The following is a 16,276-nucleotide window of genomic DNA, read 5'->3' as shown; positions in this document are numbered from 1 at the left end:
CGTACGTCGAGATTCGCTTACCTTGTCCCGAGTTGCGAGTCCACCGAGGTCCGAGATCGATAGCGGAATACACGATCGATAACGGCCGGTCTGTCTCACTCGGCTAACGCGTAGCCGCGTCAGTTTTTTTTTTTCTTTACGTTGATCGTGACAGAAAGTGCGATTTCATATGATTTATTTATTTGTGATCGTCCGTTACTTGACATTGTGATGGTGAACGATTAATGTCGAATAGATTAAATTAGAATTAAATGGAATAATTAAATTATTTGGTTCAATGAAAGTGTTATCTTCGAGATTTAAATTGAAACTTTTCGAAGTATTTTGGTAATTTTACGCGAGAGATATGTGCTGTTTAATGTTTCGAAAGAAGTGTGTCAAACTGAAGAAATCATTAAAGAATGTCTCGCAGCTTTAATAATATTATAAGTAATAAAGTAGAGAGAGATAGTTGAGAAGTTTAAACTTGATACACTTGGTGAATATTTTGTTTGATACATCTATTTTAATTTAAATAACTGTGACTAAAATATATTTTACATATATATATATATATATATATATATATATATATATATATATATAAAGTTCTTAATTAATTCCTTTCAAGATAATGGAATCGTGGATTACGTAAAGAAAACGATATCGCGAGATCAAAGGAGCATAATAATATCTCGAGGATGAAATCAGGACGTTGAGAGCGATTGCTCATCGCTCACGATTTGATTACAGATGCGAAATCAAGGAAGCATTCAGGTGATAAATCAAATTAACTCCGGATAAACTCGATCCTAGTTTCCGATCGTGCACGTCTTTCCATCAGAAGAAATACTTGACGTTCGCCAGCACTGTCCTGACACACGACCTTAGGCAATCCGTCGTGATCTAGAAAGGAATCTTAGCGAAAACAATTGTCCTTTCACAATAACTTGGTAAACGAAGGTTACTTCACAGAAGCTAAACATAAAAATTTCCTCGACTTCATTGTCACTGAATTCATCGTAGCGTTTTATACGTTCTCTAGCTTCGTTATCTCTTTCAAATATTTCTACCGAAGAAAGGATGCATCTTAGATTTTATTATTTCCTCCGTATAATGGCAAAGAAGTTTGTGAAACTATCAATTTTACATATAAAAAGACATAACGCCTATTTAAATATTTAATAAGCTACACATCGTGTGTGACATTAGCGGATGTCTATACGTATATTAAATTAATTGCATGAGTCATTAGTGGATAAATAAAACGAAAAGAGAAGATATTAAGAATAGAAATAAATATTAGAAAGGGAATGGGAACGCATAATGAATTAAAAACCAATAATTAATTCATTCCGTTAATGCTCTTTCTTATATTTATTCCTATCTCTAATATTTTTTCTATTGTGCGTCGAGCCTAATTACAACTCAAGTCGGAAATAATTATCTGCGTCAGGTGTATTTACGTCTTATCTTAATTACATATTAATGACTTCGCGATCATTATTGAATTCTATAAATATATCATGATATAATAATTGTATTACTGAATATCAAAACTTTTTAATAAAAATATTGATAAAAATATTATTTATAATAAAAAAAAATAATATCTCTTTCATTGTTCATTATCTTTTTTTTTTTTTTATTCAAAAGAATTGACGAAGCTTGTTTCCAGAATGTTGAAACAATTATAAAAATATTATATTTATGCCTGAAGAAACAATATTTCATCAAATTTTCTATTCTCAGATAAATTAATTTCTTTTATATCGTGACAAAATAAAAGTATTAATATAATAAATAATGTAATAAAAGACTTAATTTCACATGATAGTAAAATCGAATGGTGAATTCCCTGAGCGGTGATGTTAAACTTCATCTAATATGCGGGGCAGAACGGAGCAATTCGATAATAATCCTCGAGCATAAGAATGCGAGGAAAGTAAGAACCCGGCATGTTCTCGAGAAAAGCCATTTCCTTCAATCCGCGAGAGGTGGGGGGAGGGGGGCGGAAGAGGGATGAAAAGAGGGGGCGCTAAGAGTGGTCGACTTTTCCGAGGACACTCGCTCGGTCGGATTTTCTTCCTCTTTAACCATCCTTCTTCTTTTTATTGCCGTACTCCTTGCACGTCGGAGGAAGTCGAATCTCGGAAAATGAATGTACTTTTCCTCGATGCGCTCTGTGCCGTCGTCATGGTTACCTGCTAAGTCTTACTGTATCCTGTAATCGACGGGACTTCCCGCGAATGTGTCGCGAATCATATTAGGCCACTTCCGCGTAGGCCTTGTTGCGAACTTGCATCTCTGACGTCAAGAGCGACTCGACGTCGATTAAGGAAAGTACAGCGTAGATAAGCGCGAAGAAAGATGCTTCTCGGAGTAATCGGATTTCCCATAGAACAGTTTGATTTTTATTGCACATTTAACGTCTTAACGAAGTAACTTTTGTTTTTGATTTATGAATCATATAAATAAGATTGAGTGCATAAATAAGTGTTACCTTTTAACAAAACATAGAGACAAAAATTGATTCAAAATGTGTATTTAAAATAGAAATATTTTACAATTTAACAATTTAAGAAATTAAATTAATTAATTAAATAAATGAAAATTTAAGAAATACTTTATTTTTGACTGTGTCTTTGTATTAATTTAAATGTGTGTTTTATTATTAAATTTTGTTTTTAATTATGTGGTATATAATAAATATATACAATAAATATAGAATTTTATTACAATAATGATTTTGTTCTTCTATGGGAAATATCAATCATTTTCTTTAATAATAATCACCTTATTCTTAAATCGTAATTCACGTTTACATAGCGAGATTGTCAACTGCATAAAGGGAACGGATTGAAGAGAGTGCAATTTCCTGGTGCTCTCTACTTGAGCACTACCTCTGTCCGAACTTGTTCAACCATATCAGGTCCATGGAAGTGACGAGCTTCAACATTGAATTCCTGGCTATTGTGAAAATCGTGTAATATAGCTATTCTGTTACTTATTTATCGATTAACATTTCACATTTTTTAAGAAATATTTCCGATAAAAAGTAAAAAGTAAATATTATTTAATAAAATAATAAACGTGAATAAAAATTTAATTTAAATTAATTTTAAATTTTTTAAATAAATTTCATACAACTTTAATTTATTCTATTATCTCTCTAAATTCTACTGTATTCTTCATTTAAAATTGTGACGTAATAATTAAAAAATTTTAGACTTATTTTAAGAGAAATTCATTTGTTTTTAATCATTTTTAAAATTAAACTAGAATTAATAGAAGATTGCCATTTCTTATATTCTTTCCTCGCGATGATATCAATACTCTTAACTCGAAATTTCAGTCTACAAGTACAAGTCGATTTTGTTATTCAACGAATGCCCATTCGTTTTCGCGGTAACTGCAAGGTAGCTATCATCAAATGTAATGCATTATGTATGAAAGCAAGATACGGACCCCCATTGTTTCAGAAAGCATAGATCCAACCGGAAGAGAGTAGCGGCCATTGCGGAGAAAAATGACCTCTCTTTTTTATTAAAGTGTTAAATTACAGAATAGTAACAGTAGAAATGTATCGGACCTACGAAAGTAAAATCGTATATCGTATACGATGAGTTTGTGCTTATCTAAACATGTTACAATGTTGATATATTGCGTCTATTTTTCTTATATCTCTATTTATATTAAAATCATATAATAATTAGAATTTATCACGATTATAGTTTTTTCACTTTAATTACACAATTATTATTAAATATTATTATTGTATACTTTAGCATTAAAGCCATTCAGGATAGCAATTATGATCTGCCATCAATTATTTTTTTTTTAAATAAATAAAATATTCTTTATAAAGATATAGAGCTCACTTTAATTTTTTATTATATTTTATTATAATCTTTTACACGTTACGTCTTTAATTAATGAAATTTCAGTACTCAGAAATAATAAATATTAATAGGGAGCACATATTTATCTCGGAAAAAATTAGCGGCTTGCACTTAAAAAGTTAAGAATAAAAAAAGAATTGGACAAAAGTAAATCAATGGAGAGTCTGAAAGGAAGAGAACGTGGACAAGCGTATTCCATTAACTGGCGGAGCTTTGCGTCACACATCCAAGTACTTGCTCCTTGATTCAAAAAGGGAACTTGTGAAAATTGAAAGATTTCTCGCAATCGCACTTTATTTACTTCTCCTTATTTGATGGTCTAATTTAATCGACTGATTGCCCAGCGCGATGCTCAATGTATTTATTGATCGTCGCTCTTACAAAGAGCCAAAACAAATTAATGTAATATTTTTAATTAGAATTTGACAAAATAAATTTGAATTAATTAAATAATTAAACAATTTGATAATTAAATAATTAAATCAATTTTTCATCTGAAATAACAGATTCGATTTGAAACATTATGGTAATTTAATTAAATAACAAGGTGTTCGCTAATTTGTAATTAATATTTTTTTTTTGTGGAAAAACTATATAAGATATCTACTTAATAAAACAGATGCGAAATGATCTGAAGTTTAGAGATGAAGTTTATAGCGTTACGCGACAATTTTAATAAAATTATAACCTAAGTACTCGATGTATGCGCATTGAGATAATAAATAATAATAGTGCAATGATAAATTAACAGTTGGTACAAGCTACAATTATCTGTATCGACACTTAATGCCGATGATTAGTTCAGCGAAAAGAAGAGATATCAAACATTCGTGTATCTGTCATTGTTGTTAATGTCAAAAATGAAATATTAACCAAAGAAGTCTCTTCATGTTTTGAGTTTGCAAATAAAAATATATGTAAACACTATACAGCACTAAAAGCATCGTTCTCTTTTATGATACTGTTTTCATCATGCAAGGTTTGTTATGGCGTATAAATACGTACATGTTGATATCATTTATTTCATCTAATCTATCATTAATCTATCAATATCTCGATTAAAGAATTTCTTTTTTATATACAATTTTAATTTTATAAAAATATTTTACAACTTTTTAAATAATATTTTATAATTTTATAAAAGTAGATTGTAGTTAAAAGTATTTCTTTTTAGGTTTAATCGATTCATATTTCGATCCGAAATCGTAGTGAGACCGTCGCGGAGCAAGAAACTAGAGAACGATCGCTTTTTCGTAAGCCCAAGAAAGTTGTCGTGTATTAATTCGGAATGGAAACGGTGAAATATTATGCTAGATTCATAGATCCTCACTGGATAACTGTGGTGGCGACAGGATTGTACACGCATCTTCGACACATTTGCATAATCGGGCTGTGTTTCGAGGAGGAAGAAACTCTGCCTTTTGATCCGTCATACGCATCGGTACTCTTCGTCTTCTCGGTTTTATGTTTGTTAGCGGAATACAGATTGTGGCCTATAACTCTCAAAGAACCACCGATTCAGTTGCTGTATATTTACGAAGTAAGTCCTGGAGCGCTATTATTTTAAAATCGTCTTATTTGTTGGTGTCGATTTAAATAGCAAGTGAAAAGAATAAAATATATATAATATGAAAAATATTAAAAAATAATAATATAATATTAAAATATTAAAATTGATTAATACAAAAAAAAAAAAAAAATAATAATGCCGGATTATCTCAATCAAGAGTCATATTAATTGAAAGCCGGCTTTATCACACAGATGTTGATAGCTGCATTGAGTACCAATTTAGCAATTCGTATGGTATGGATACCAATGATGGAGGCAATTTTTTGTCTGACTCAAGAATCTAGTAAATGGGTACGTAACATTCAAGATGTAATACTGTCGCTCTGTAATACTCTGGAATCATGATTTTTAATTCCTTCAATTATTTATAACTTTATTCTCATAATTCTTTCTTTAAAAATCATTCTGTCATCAATGACAGATGTTGTATAAAACTATAATGAAAAATGAATCATCATTATTAATTAATTTTTCTCAATGAGATTTCACTGTTTGCACTGCTATACTTATAATTGAATCACTGCTTATCAGTGATAATAAACTGATTTTATTTTAGAGAATACACACTTTGTTTTAGTTGTTTTGGTTGAATACAACGATAGGTCTGGATGACTATTCTTGGTTGACCACAATAGCGGATTATATGGCCACAGAAAGCGCAGCGACGTACATGGCGTTTTGCATGTCGTTATTGTCCTTCGTATGGATGCTGGACGCCACCGAGTCCCTGGACACGTTTCTGGATACGTGGAGCAAGTAGTGAATTCTGACAACTTCAAAATCTTATCCGCATAATTGTCACTGACATGTAATAAAACTATAATGCAACTTTTTTTTTTCATTTATGAATACGTCACAATATTTCATCTTAAGGAAAAAAAAATTGGCTCCCTCGAGACACTTTAAGTCTCTTTATAATATTTAAAACAAATTCTAATTTATTAAATTCGTTAAAATCTTTAAATAAAAAATTTTATTCACGTTTTATTATTCATAAAAGATGTCAAGTGCATTATAAATTCCACAATTGTCTAATCTAATAACAATTTCTCTTGTTCTCTGGAAGACGTTTACAATTCGTGAATGTAGCAAAACGTCGCAAACGTAAAAACAAGAGGATTGCGTTCAAGAATCCTGAAGTGACCCAATCGATCTTTTATCGGGTTTGTCGAATGAATCCGTTTACGACAAATCACAGTTTCTAATCTGTTACATTTTTTGCATCTTTGTATTTAATAAATATTAATTTGTAAATTTTCTTAAATTATTACATTTGTCATTATCTACGTTATAATACATACGTTATAACATATAAGTATAAGAATAAATCATATTTCTCTATATATTTTATCAATTTAATTCTAAACACGTCAAAAATTTATAATAAACTGTAATAACAAGTCAGAATTTATAAAAATTGTATTAGCAATTTTTAGTGGTATTATTTTATATGACTCGATATTTATTCTCTCTATTATAATTTAGCAATTTGTTTTATGTGACAAATATATATATATATATATATACATTTTAATCAAACTTTTTTTTTTTAATTTTAAGGAGATTTTCTATTTGGAGAATTTATTCAACAATTAGAAATGTTAAAGCTGACTTCATATCATAAATGTCATCGAAAAATTTGTGCTCTTCTAAAAACTAATTAAATTCATAAATTAAATCTGAATGGCTACTAAACGATTATTTATTATTTTACAATATGGTTCAATTGCTGTGTACGATATGGGCAATAATGCTCAACATCTTAAAAATATCGATATTTCAAACGTGCTTCGATAACGTTATGGAAGATGAATACGGTTATCCTTTAATATCAAGTCCACCGATTACCACATTTTTAATCGCAACAAGTGTCTACGTTATCATCGTCAATTCCACGATATTTCCACAATCTTTTCGACAACCAAAACCCATCTTTATGTGTTTGTACGAGGTTAGTGTGACGATGAGAATGTTATTTCGTTATCGATTTTTTTTTTGTTATTTTAAATTATTTTTTTTTTTATATTTCTAATTGCAGTTTCTAGTCACAGCTTTCTTTTTGGAATTTGCCATCGCCTGTTTATGGACGCCGATAGACGTACTCGTCTTAAGCACGTTGCCAAAGAATATTTGTCATGTAACGTAATGATACTGTCCTTTTATTTTAATTTATATTTAATGCCATAATTTTTCATTAATAAAACGCCTCTTGGTGGCATGCTTAAAGATATCTGCTTCAAGTTAAAATATTTTATGCATTTGTATGAATAAAGATTTTAATTAAATTTTTATAACTAATTCATGCAAAAATTTATACTCACTGAAACTTAACTTGAGTAGACATTTAGTCGATTGGGATTAGAAAATGCAGCGCAAGTATTGAACGCATATAAATCATCCATGACGATTTTTACAAATGGAATAGCAGCAACGATTCTTGTCATTACTCTTCATGTTACAAGAGCCGTCGATTTCCAGGAGCTTATGTGAGTTGGGAAAAGTTTTGTTCTAAAAATTTTTCTATTATCAATATTATAGCAAAATCCAAATCCATTATTTTGAAAATTATTATATCAAACGTTAACGCTCTTATTAAAAGTTGCTCTGTAAATTTGGATTTATATTATTTCGAAAAATAAGCGGTTCACGTAACGTTAATTAATCCTAAATTCAGGGATAACGGAGTAATGTATTTCCTATCGCATTTGAGAACGAAATTGTGGCAACGTATACGGAGCGAACTTCCACAAATTAAGAATAACAAAGAAAATAAAGGTCGTCGCAACAATCGCAGAAAAAACTGTAATAAAAATTGCGAAAAGCGCGAACAATCAAGATAGCTCTTTAGTGTCGTAAAAAAATTTCCGCTACGGAAGATGGAAATTGTCATCTCTCTAAATCTATAACGATGCAAAAAGGGATGATATAATTCGATTTAATAAAATTAAATTCGCTTTCCACAACATTATTATTCCATCAACCGTTTTATGAAAAAGAAGGCATTTATTTCGTTCGAACTGAAGTGTAAAGTACAAATGGTATAGATAATATAGTGGTAATAATGTAATAATTATAATCGTTAATAAATATCAATTTAATTAATAATACGGTGTGTCCCAGTATATACTGCAGGTTATTAATATTAATATTATTATAATTATATATATATATATATATATATATATATATATATATACGGTAATTGTACTAATGGGATGTGTTCAGTGGCAGCGTTACATTATGTAATAATATGTATATCTTACAGTGATGTCTTTCTCTTTTCATCGATCGACAGATAATGCCATATCTCTTTCTTTTTTTTTCTTTTTCTTTCGCTCTACGACCATTTTGTCTATGCTTCGCTTCGAAAGAGCACTATAATCCATGAGATTGTGAAAGAACACCTCTCATCGATATTAATAAATTGAAATTATAAAGGTCGATTTTTTTCTTTCGAGCTTCATTTTTTAATGAATTAATAAATTAACTTTTAATCTTACCAACTTTCTTCTCTATGCAAAATATATTTTTCGCAGATGTGTCAATGCATTTTGCATTTTGTTTCTTTTCTTGTATGACAAAAATCTGAGAGAAAATTTAAAATGGACTAAGAAAAAATTTTCGATATTATATATTGTGGTGTTTATTTAATTTTTATAAAAATAATAAGTAATTTTTAAATAAATATTATTTGGAAAAAGATAAAAGACGTTATCTAGAGCCACAGCGTACGGAAAAAATGAAAACGAGATGCTCTTTCTTGCTCTCCATGAGATATGATGAAACAGACTAGTGCCTCTTCAATTTTTATATGTTTTTTTTTCTCATCTGTCTCTCTCATCTCCATCTCTTTGAAACTGTGAACGGAATTCGGTTACATTAATTACGTGTACGAGTTTCATTCACGCTCGGCCCTGTAGTACCCCGTTTACAAAGTATATCTTTGTGCACGATTGGGCAGTGCTCAGAGAAAGGGTTGAGGATATGTAGGATGAGCATAATAATTTCCTTCTTTTTACGTTTCGCGAGGAATGGAGGTGTCGAGAAGAGTAACACCGATTTCGATAAAATTTAATGCAAAATGAGATCTTCTTTTAAAAAATTCCGTAAGTACGTACTTATTGTTAGACGATAAATTCCCCTGTATTACAAAAGGAAACATTCGCGCCTTCATTTACGGTGTCAATTCGCCGGAATTACACGCACGAATCAAGCAAACACAGAGCCTAATCTAACGACGATAAATAACTTTGAGCCGAATTTTTTTACTATTAATTACATTAATCGCAACGAAATTGCATTTTGGAATGGATTTAAGGAACGTGTCGTTGCTTTAATTTTTCTTTTTTCTTTTCCTCCATTATTTTTCGATTCCTTTATTTTCTTTCGATTTTTCGCGTCTTTCTCATCGTAAATCTTCAACACCGTTTGTTAAAAGTAAGTACGAGTAAAGTCAGTCGGTCGCAAATGAAATCGCGTTTCTTTTTGTCTCACGGATTCTCTTTCCTGATTTATGGACTTCTTGAAGAAAGATCTCACGCAAAAATTGAAACCGATATAACTTCGGCGAGTGAAATTTTCAATGCCACAGACATGCACAATTGTCGACTTTTATAAGTGACATATAATGTTACATAATCTTATATATAGGTACGTGAGTAATATATAAATTATTTTAGATTGTCTTTTTTTGTGTATCTATCATATCAAAATTTGAATTTATCATAAGATTCTATTAAAATAATATAAAAACATATTAAAAAGATGTTTAAAGGAGATATTGTGTGTAAAGATACCCAAAAGATGTATAATATTAATCTTTCAAAGGCGTGTATTTTAAATGTCTTTAAGATATCTCATATATATTTATTGGTATACCGGTTTCAATCTCTGCATTCCTTCAACCTTTGAAACTTTATATTCCATCTCTTGCTATCGTCTCTCGCTAAGCGCTTGCTATAGTCCTTCGCGAAGCTTTTACGCAAAATTCTCGAGGTGTACGGGTCGAGCGAACGGAGGAGACTTCGAGTCTCGTCGACGCATAGACACGCAATTAATCGCTATCACAAGTTTTTGCGTAAAACGAAAAGGATGTTTCGGGGTGTGCGAAATTAACTACTATATCAGTTAATACGAAAATTTTGTTATGTGAAATCTGTTTAGAACAATTCACTCCAGATATCGAAATTGACATTTAACGATCATTTTTTTTTTTTTTTTATATTAGATTGAGACTTATTATTTTGGATAATATGTTTAAAATAAAAGGATCAGAATTTTTGCCTCTTTCTTGATCCTCGAATCAAACGAGCGATCGATCGCATATCATCGATGTGTTCACTCGTATAATCAGGTTGTCTTTCCTTTTTTTTTTCTTTTTGCCACTGCACACACGCAACACGCACTTGCGCGCTACTCAATACAGTTACTCAACGATAATTCTTTCGTCCTTCAATAATAATCCCCATTTAAATACTGTCTCTGCTTAGAATCTACTTTACGGGATCGAGCACATGACAAAGAATGGATAGACTAAAGGATCTAGGATGAACGGTGGGCTTCAATAAATCGGGCGTGCGGGCACCGAGAGATCATGACAGTTCTTTAAATAATAAACATCGTATATATACAAAAGTCATAAAATGTGTACGATTATAACTAATTAAAATTTAATATGTGGAAAGATTTTCGGCGATTTCTTTAAAGCTCCCAAAAAATAAGTATAAATAAACCTTATTGTCAATTTTGTAGCATAAAATATATCTTTCTTTTTTCTACGCAAGATTTATGCAATCAAATTTTATTATAAACACAAGCTCAAGATGACAAACAACGATTAAACACGTGAAACTAAAATTGCATCTATTGCTAGTGAACTTATTGCTCGCTAGGATTATTGCCGTATCATAATTCAGTGATAAACTTACGTCGGACATTCGTTGTAGTTCGAAAAAAATCTATTTCTATATCAAAATGCTATCACATTAAGTCATACATTAATCTTTACGTAATCTACTGCTCAATTTAGGAACAAAGAAATTGGAAATTGCAGCAACTATTATTTATAGTTGCCCTTGAAACTGGTTACTGGATACTCAAACATTATAAATGTTTAGAAAAATTCTCTTTTGCTTCGTTGGGTACTCGTCAGAGCTCGGTGCTCGCAGTCCTCGGGAGCAACGATTGTACGCGGGACGTGTGTTTAGATAGGTAAATATACGCAACTTAATATCACAAATTCGTTGAGAAACTATACGCAAACACGATCATTGGTAGGACAGTTATACAGCGTTGCGCAGTGACGCAGAATACTGCGCGCGCCGGCACACTCATACACATGTTAATTACAATATTCGTACAAGTGCTTACGACGTACATCTTTATAACGCCATCTCTCTCTAACTGGTAAATTGACTATTAATAATTCCCGTTGAGAATTTTACAGGTTTCAGTCGGGGCTCGGTGCGTGGAAAGTCCTTTCCGCGAAAGGCGCGACGACACAATCGAGCGTGCACGAGGACTTTGCGTCGAGGCTTGCCTCGTGTTAGGAATCTTTTTCTTAGGTCGATTGTTCACTTTTATTCTCGGCGCATACACAATCGATTCTTCTAATTTTGTCGAGATAAAAAATCCGAAGTTCTTCTTAATTCACAAATTAGTGCGCATTTGATCTGATTTAAAAATCGTATTGACAATAGTTTTTTTCCTCTATTTTTTTCATATATTGATTTTTATCTTTTTTTTTAAATCACACAGTTTCTTAAGTAAAAACAAAAGAGAATTTTCAGCAATTTATCGAATATTCATAGAAACTCTGGTGAATTTTAGATAGAATCTTTATAGTTTTAATATACAAATGTTATTTTTCAGGAAATCATTCCTCATATAAGGTCCAAATGCGGGAAAATGTTTAGGAAATCCAGACTACATTGAAACGATGCAACGTCGATACATTCGGGATGACTAGAATCCAAAATCCTACCACATTTCTTTCTCCCTCCGCTCTTAGCTCCCTCCTCATGCACGCGTATCTCATATAACTCGTCGTGCCGTGTTCTTTCGCGCTCCGAATTCTCTTATATTTCCCCTCTCTTCGATGACGTAAAATAAATATTAAAACTATTTCGAGATATATCAACGTGAGCATAGTTTAGTGGATGCGTATCATCTCATTTCTCGTGTTGTCTGTATGTTCGTACGTGTCCTCTGTCTGTATGTATAATATATATTTGTATTTATATTTATATTTATATATATTTATATATATTTGTATTTATACTTAGACTTTTTATGTCCGCTATATTAAAATTATAATAATTACATTACGCGCACGGTAAACTCGTGCTTTCTCTCTGTCAACGCGAGTTCCTTTTCCCTCTTTTCTTGAACTTTCTCGTGAATCATTCTCTTTTTTCCGCTTCGTCGTGCGTCCTTCTCTTTCTCTATATATATAAATATTTATAATATATATTATAATATTTAATAGTATATAATACTATCACTAATGAGGATGGCGATGACGATGACGATGACGACAATGAGCCGATGTCGCGACAACTAATGATATCTTAACGTTAATTCCTATTATAGCAGACTATCTACGGTAGGATCGTCCGTTACGAACGAGAGTGCACTGCTTTTAAAATTCCTCCATGTTCAGGACAATGAAATGTACTCATCGAGGATACGTCCTGTGGGACTCGTGCAGAAGAACAAAGAAACGAAAAATTTACGCGACGGTAGCCGCGTTGACGAATCATAACACGCCAAGAGAACGATATCGTGTTAATGTGTGCATGTGTCTCTGTCTATATGTATGTATGCATGTGTATGTGTGTGAGAATGCCCTTGATTAACGCCGTTACAACACATTTAACGCGTTCGTCCAAATCGCGACGATAAATAAATAAGTAAACGATCCCGTTGCGCGAGAACGACACGCTGATCTAAGATCCAACACTGATGACAACAACGCGATAAACACCTACACGTATATATGTATATATAAGTGTACGCACGCGAGGGAGTAATTTACCCCGATGATAACCGATGAGCGAGGAATTGATGCAATGAGGAGTAGGGGAAGTCTGTTAGAAAAAGTCTCGTCGCGTATCTTTGGATATTTCACTACGTTTTACGTTACATAACGTACTATACAGATAGGTATGCTGCGACCTTTTTCTCTCCGCCTTTTCATTAACCATCTCTACCATTAATCATCCCAGCATTATTGCAACCTTCGTTTTCGATCCCGAGTATGTATGGTATGTGCATGTGTTGTGTGTGTTTTTGTGCACGCACCGCGGATGACATGACAGATGACGTAATGTTTAACGTCGCATGTCATAGTACTTTCACTAACCGCACAGCTATGAGAATGTTGCCGTTTCTCGTTTGTCGAGGATTTATTTATCACTCTCGACGAAGGACGCGTGTATCCTTCGGGATCCTTCAAATGTTCGTGATAGATCCCTGGCCATCCGACGTGACAGATCAGGTCGCCTTGATCAAAATCGCATGAGCACTTATTCGGATGATATGAATCGCGTGACTCGATGTAGTGTAATGTAGAGACTCGGCTTTTGGATGCTAATTTAGTCCTCTTCTTCACTCTCCTCCGCAGGACCATACATATCGGCCAGTTTGTCGAATCTCGGACCCCAGGCGCCTAAATATTCATACTCGTGTTGCTCGTCATCTGTACCTGCATTATATCAATTTATTTGTTGTGAATGCAACAAAAAGATGAAGAATTTTTTTAAGATTTTTAAGAATAAAAAAAAGAACAGAAGTCTTTCGAAAGATAATAGTTGTTCCTTCATATAATGCAAAATGAGGATTCCAAAAATTTTCTTTTTTACATACCAGAGGCTAATGATTCTAGAGAACCCGCGGTGCTTCCGCCGCCTTCGTAAGCGTAATTCCGCAAATCGTCAAAAGGCGGTGCGTTCGGATCGCTATCAGCCCTCTTCTTATGATCCTCGATAAAGATACCGACATTCGGCTCCGGTCCAAGTGGATCTAAAGAAATGAGATACTCTTATCGATTATCAATTCCCGTAAGTTACCTCGCTTTGCAAGCAATAAAAAAAGTATGACACGTACATGCTACTTTACACGGAGGTATCTTGCCGCCCATTTCCGGTATCGGGCCACCAATCGGAATCTGCAGGGGCGTGATATCGAACGCGGTCATATCATCCTCTCCGCCACCCTCGTCATCATAGTTGATAATATTCTCTCTCACGTCATCGTCTGGACCAGGATATTTTATGTGAGCTTCTCGTCTTCTGTTGTAAACGACGAATACCAACACGAGAACTGAAATGTTGACAAAATAATTCATATTATTAAAGTTAAATGTGCAAAAAATTCATCATTTCATCAAAGTTATACTTCTCTTTTAATTCAAGGAGTTCAAGCAAGTGCAAAGTGTGTAACAAAGTCCACTGCAGAAAGTAAGTTTTACAATGTTGCAATGTACAAAGCAGATATCAGTCTTGTCAGTTGAAACATTTTTTTTAAACAAAAGTTTAAAAGAAAGATTTTTAAAAATATAGTTTTTATTAGCATAAGACAAAAATTAAAGCAGTTTTCAAGTGCAAAGAGAAAATGTAAAAGGAAAAAAATAAAGAAACATAAGCTTTCGTAATGCAACTTGTTTTATTTTTCGATCAATCAGCCGGCTGTATGTGTGCCGCAAATATGAGAACTGAAACATAAGTGGACGTGCTCAAACATAAAATAAGAATTTTATATATTTACAAACACAAAATAATAAAAATATAAAAAGCATGCGTTAAATTATTTAGCGTTTAGAATATTCGATAAGTTCGATCAGTTTGAATATACTAACCAAGAATAATCAAAAGACAGACAAGAATAGCTGCCAGCGCGCCCATACTGAGCTTGAGAGTTTGGCCTTCTTGCACCAGTTCGCAGTTCTCGCCCCAGAAACCATCAGGACAGATGCATCGATATCGGTATCGAGGATCTTGATTGATGCATCTGCCACCATTCAGGCAGGGGTAATCGATGCATTCATTTTTATCCATGCATCCTTTGTTATCCGGTGACGGAATCCTTCCTTCTCCGCAACTGTGCGAGGAAAAAAAAATATATCAATCGTTAGAAAAAATAAAAGAAAAGCATAAACAATACTCACGTGCAGTCGTATTCGTTCCAAAGATCGATACACTCGAAAGGATCTTGGCAAATGACGTTGGCGCACGGTTTATTCGATGGACAATTCCTTTCCAAGTTTCGCGCCATCGTTGCTTGACCCCATTGAGTACCGTTCATGGCGGGAGGTAGTGGAAGATGTTTTCCTTCTAATCTTATATCGTCCAAGCAACCTAAACATTTTATTAAAAATTTATATGCAATTATATCAACATTTTTTTTTATTAAAAGAAATCGAGATATAAAGATTATTAAAGTGAGTTGCAATAGGCATATTTATAATTACTTTTTCGCAAAGTGATCCAAATTACCTTTTTGATAGTCTGCGTAAACTTCAAATGTACGAACGCCAGTATATTCCGCCTTGCCACCGGCATAAACACCTTCTTGCTTGTCTACCAGAAGCCATTGATGACCTTCGAAGGAGAAGGTCTCGTTGAATCTTCGTCCTTCGCCACCGTCGAGTTCTAGAGTCGCTGCAGATCCGTATCTGGATACTCTGACTGTATGCCATTGTCCATCATCAACGGCTATCGCCGAGAGCCAGATATCTCGCTCTTCTGTTCTAAGACTGTTCAGATTATATCTGAAGTGCAGTCTGCTGTCTTTAATCTGGAATTATAAAAATAGACGTTTTAGCTGT

At 32.9% G+C, this 16,276-nt stretch overlaps 2 protein-coding genes and 1 long non-coding RNA gene across 10 annotated transcripts in view; 2 read left to right on the top strand and 1 right to left on the bottom strand.

Annotated features, from left to right (window-relative positions):
* LOC126852771 (uncharacterized) overlaps window positions 1-16,276 on the top strand; it is a 242,475-nt gene that overhangs the window by 209,101 nt on the left and 17,098 nt on the right. The gene's annotated exons all lie outside the window — the stretch shown is intronic.
* LOC126852763 (uncharacterized) lies at window positions 92-6,651 on the top strand. 2 transcript variants are annotated; one of them, XM_050597908.1, is made up of 5 exons: window positions 92-478; window positions 611-932; window positions 5,056-5,421; window positions 5,644-5,742; window positions 6,029-6,651. In XM_050597908.1, exons 3-5 carry the CDS (start codon window positions 5,170-5,172, stop codon window positions 6,209-6,211), a joined length of 534 nt encoding a protein of 177 aa, XP_050453865.1. In that variant the 5' UTR covers window positions 92-478; window positions 611-932; window positions 5,056-5,169; the 3' UTR covers window positions 6,212-6,651. The 2 variants fall into 2 exon arrangements, with proteins under 2 accessions (XP_050453865.1, XP_050453866.1); XM_050597909.1 differs by having other exon boundaries at window positions 589-932.
* The window catches only part of LOC126852715 (neural-cadherin-like), a 140,399-nt gene continuing 134,387 nt past the window's right edge, over window positions 10,265-16,276 (bottom strand). For all 5 annotated transcript variants that reach the window (XM_050597780.1, XM_050597781.1, XM_050597782.1 and 2 more), the window contains 6 exons: window positions 15,945-16,245; window positions 15,617-15,806; window positions 15,308-15,549; window positions 14,557-14,772; window positions 14,317-14,472; window positions 10,265-14,155 (listed from right to left, as the gene is read on the bottom strand). In XM_050597780.1, coding sequence (XP_050453737.1) covers window positions 14,046-14,155; window positions 14,317-14,472; window positions 14,557-14,772; window positions 15,308-15,549; window positions 15,617-15,806; window positions 15,945-16,245 — 1,215 coding nt within the window. In that variant the 3' untranslated portion in view covers window positions 10,265-14,045. The remainder of the gene's footprint in view (window positions 14,156-14,316; window positions 14,473-14,556; window positions 14,773-15,307; window positions 15,550-15,616; window positions 15,807-15,944; window positions 16,246-16,276) is intronic.

The sequence above is a fragment of the Cataglyphis hispanica genome, chromosome 11, assembly GCF_021464435.1.
Source record: "Cataglyphis hispanica isolate Lineage 1 chromosome 11, ULB_Chis1_1.0, whole genome shotgun sequence".
Classification (NCBI taxonomy): Eukaryota; Metazoa; Arthropoda; class Insecta; order Hymenoptera; family Formicidae; genus Cataglyphis; species Cataglyphis hispanica.
This window is presented reverse-complemented; position numbering and strand designations above follow the sequence as displayed.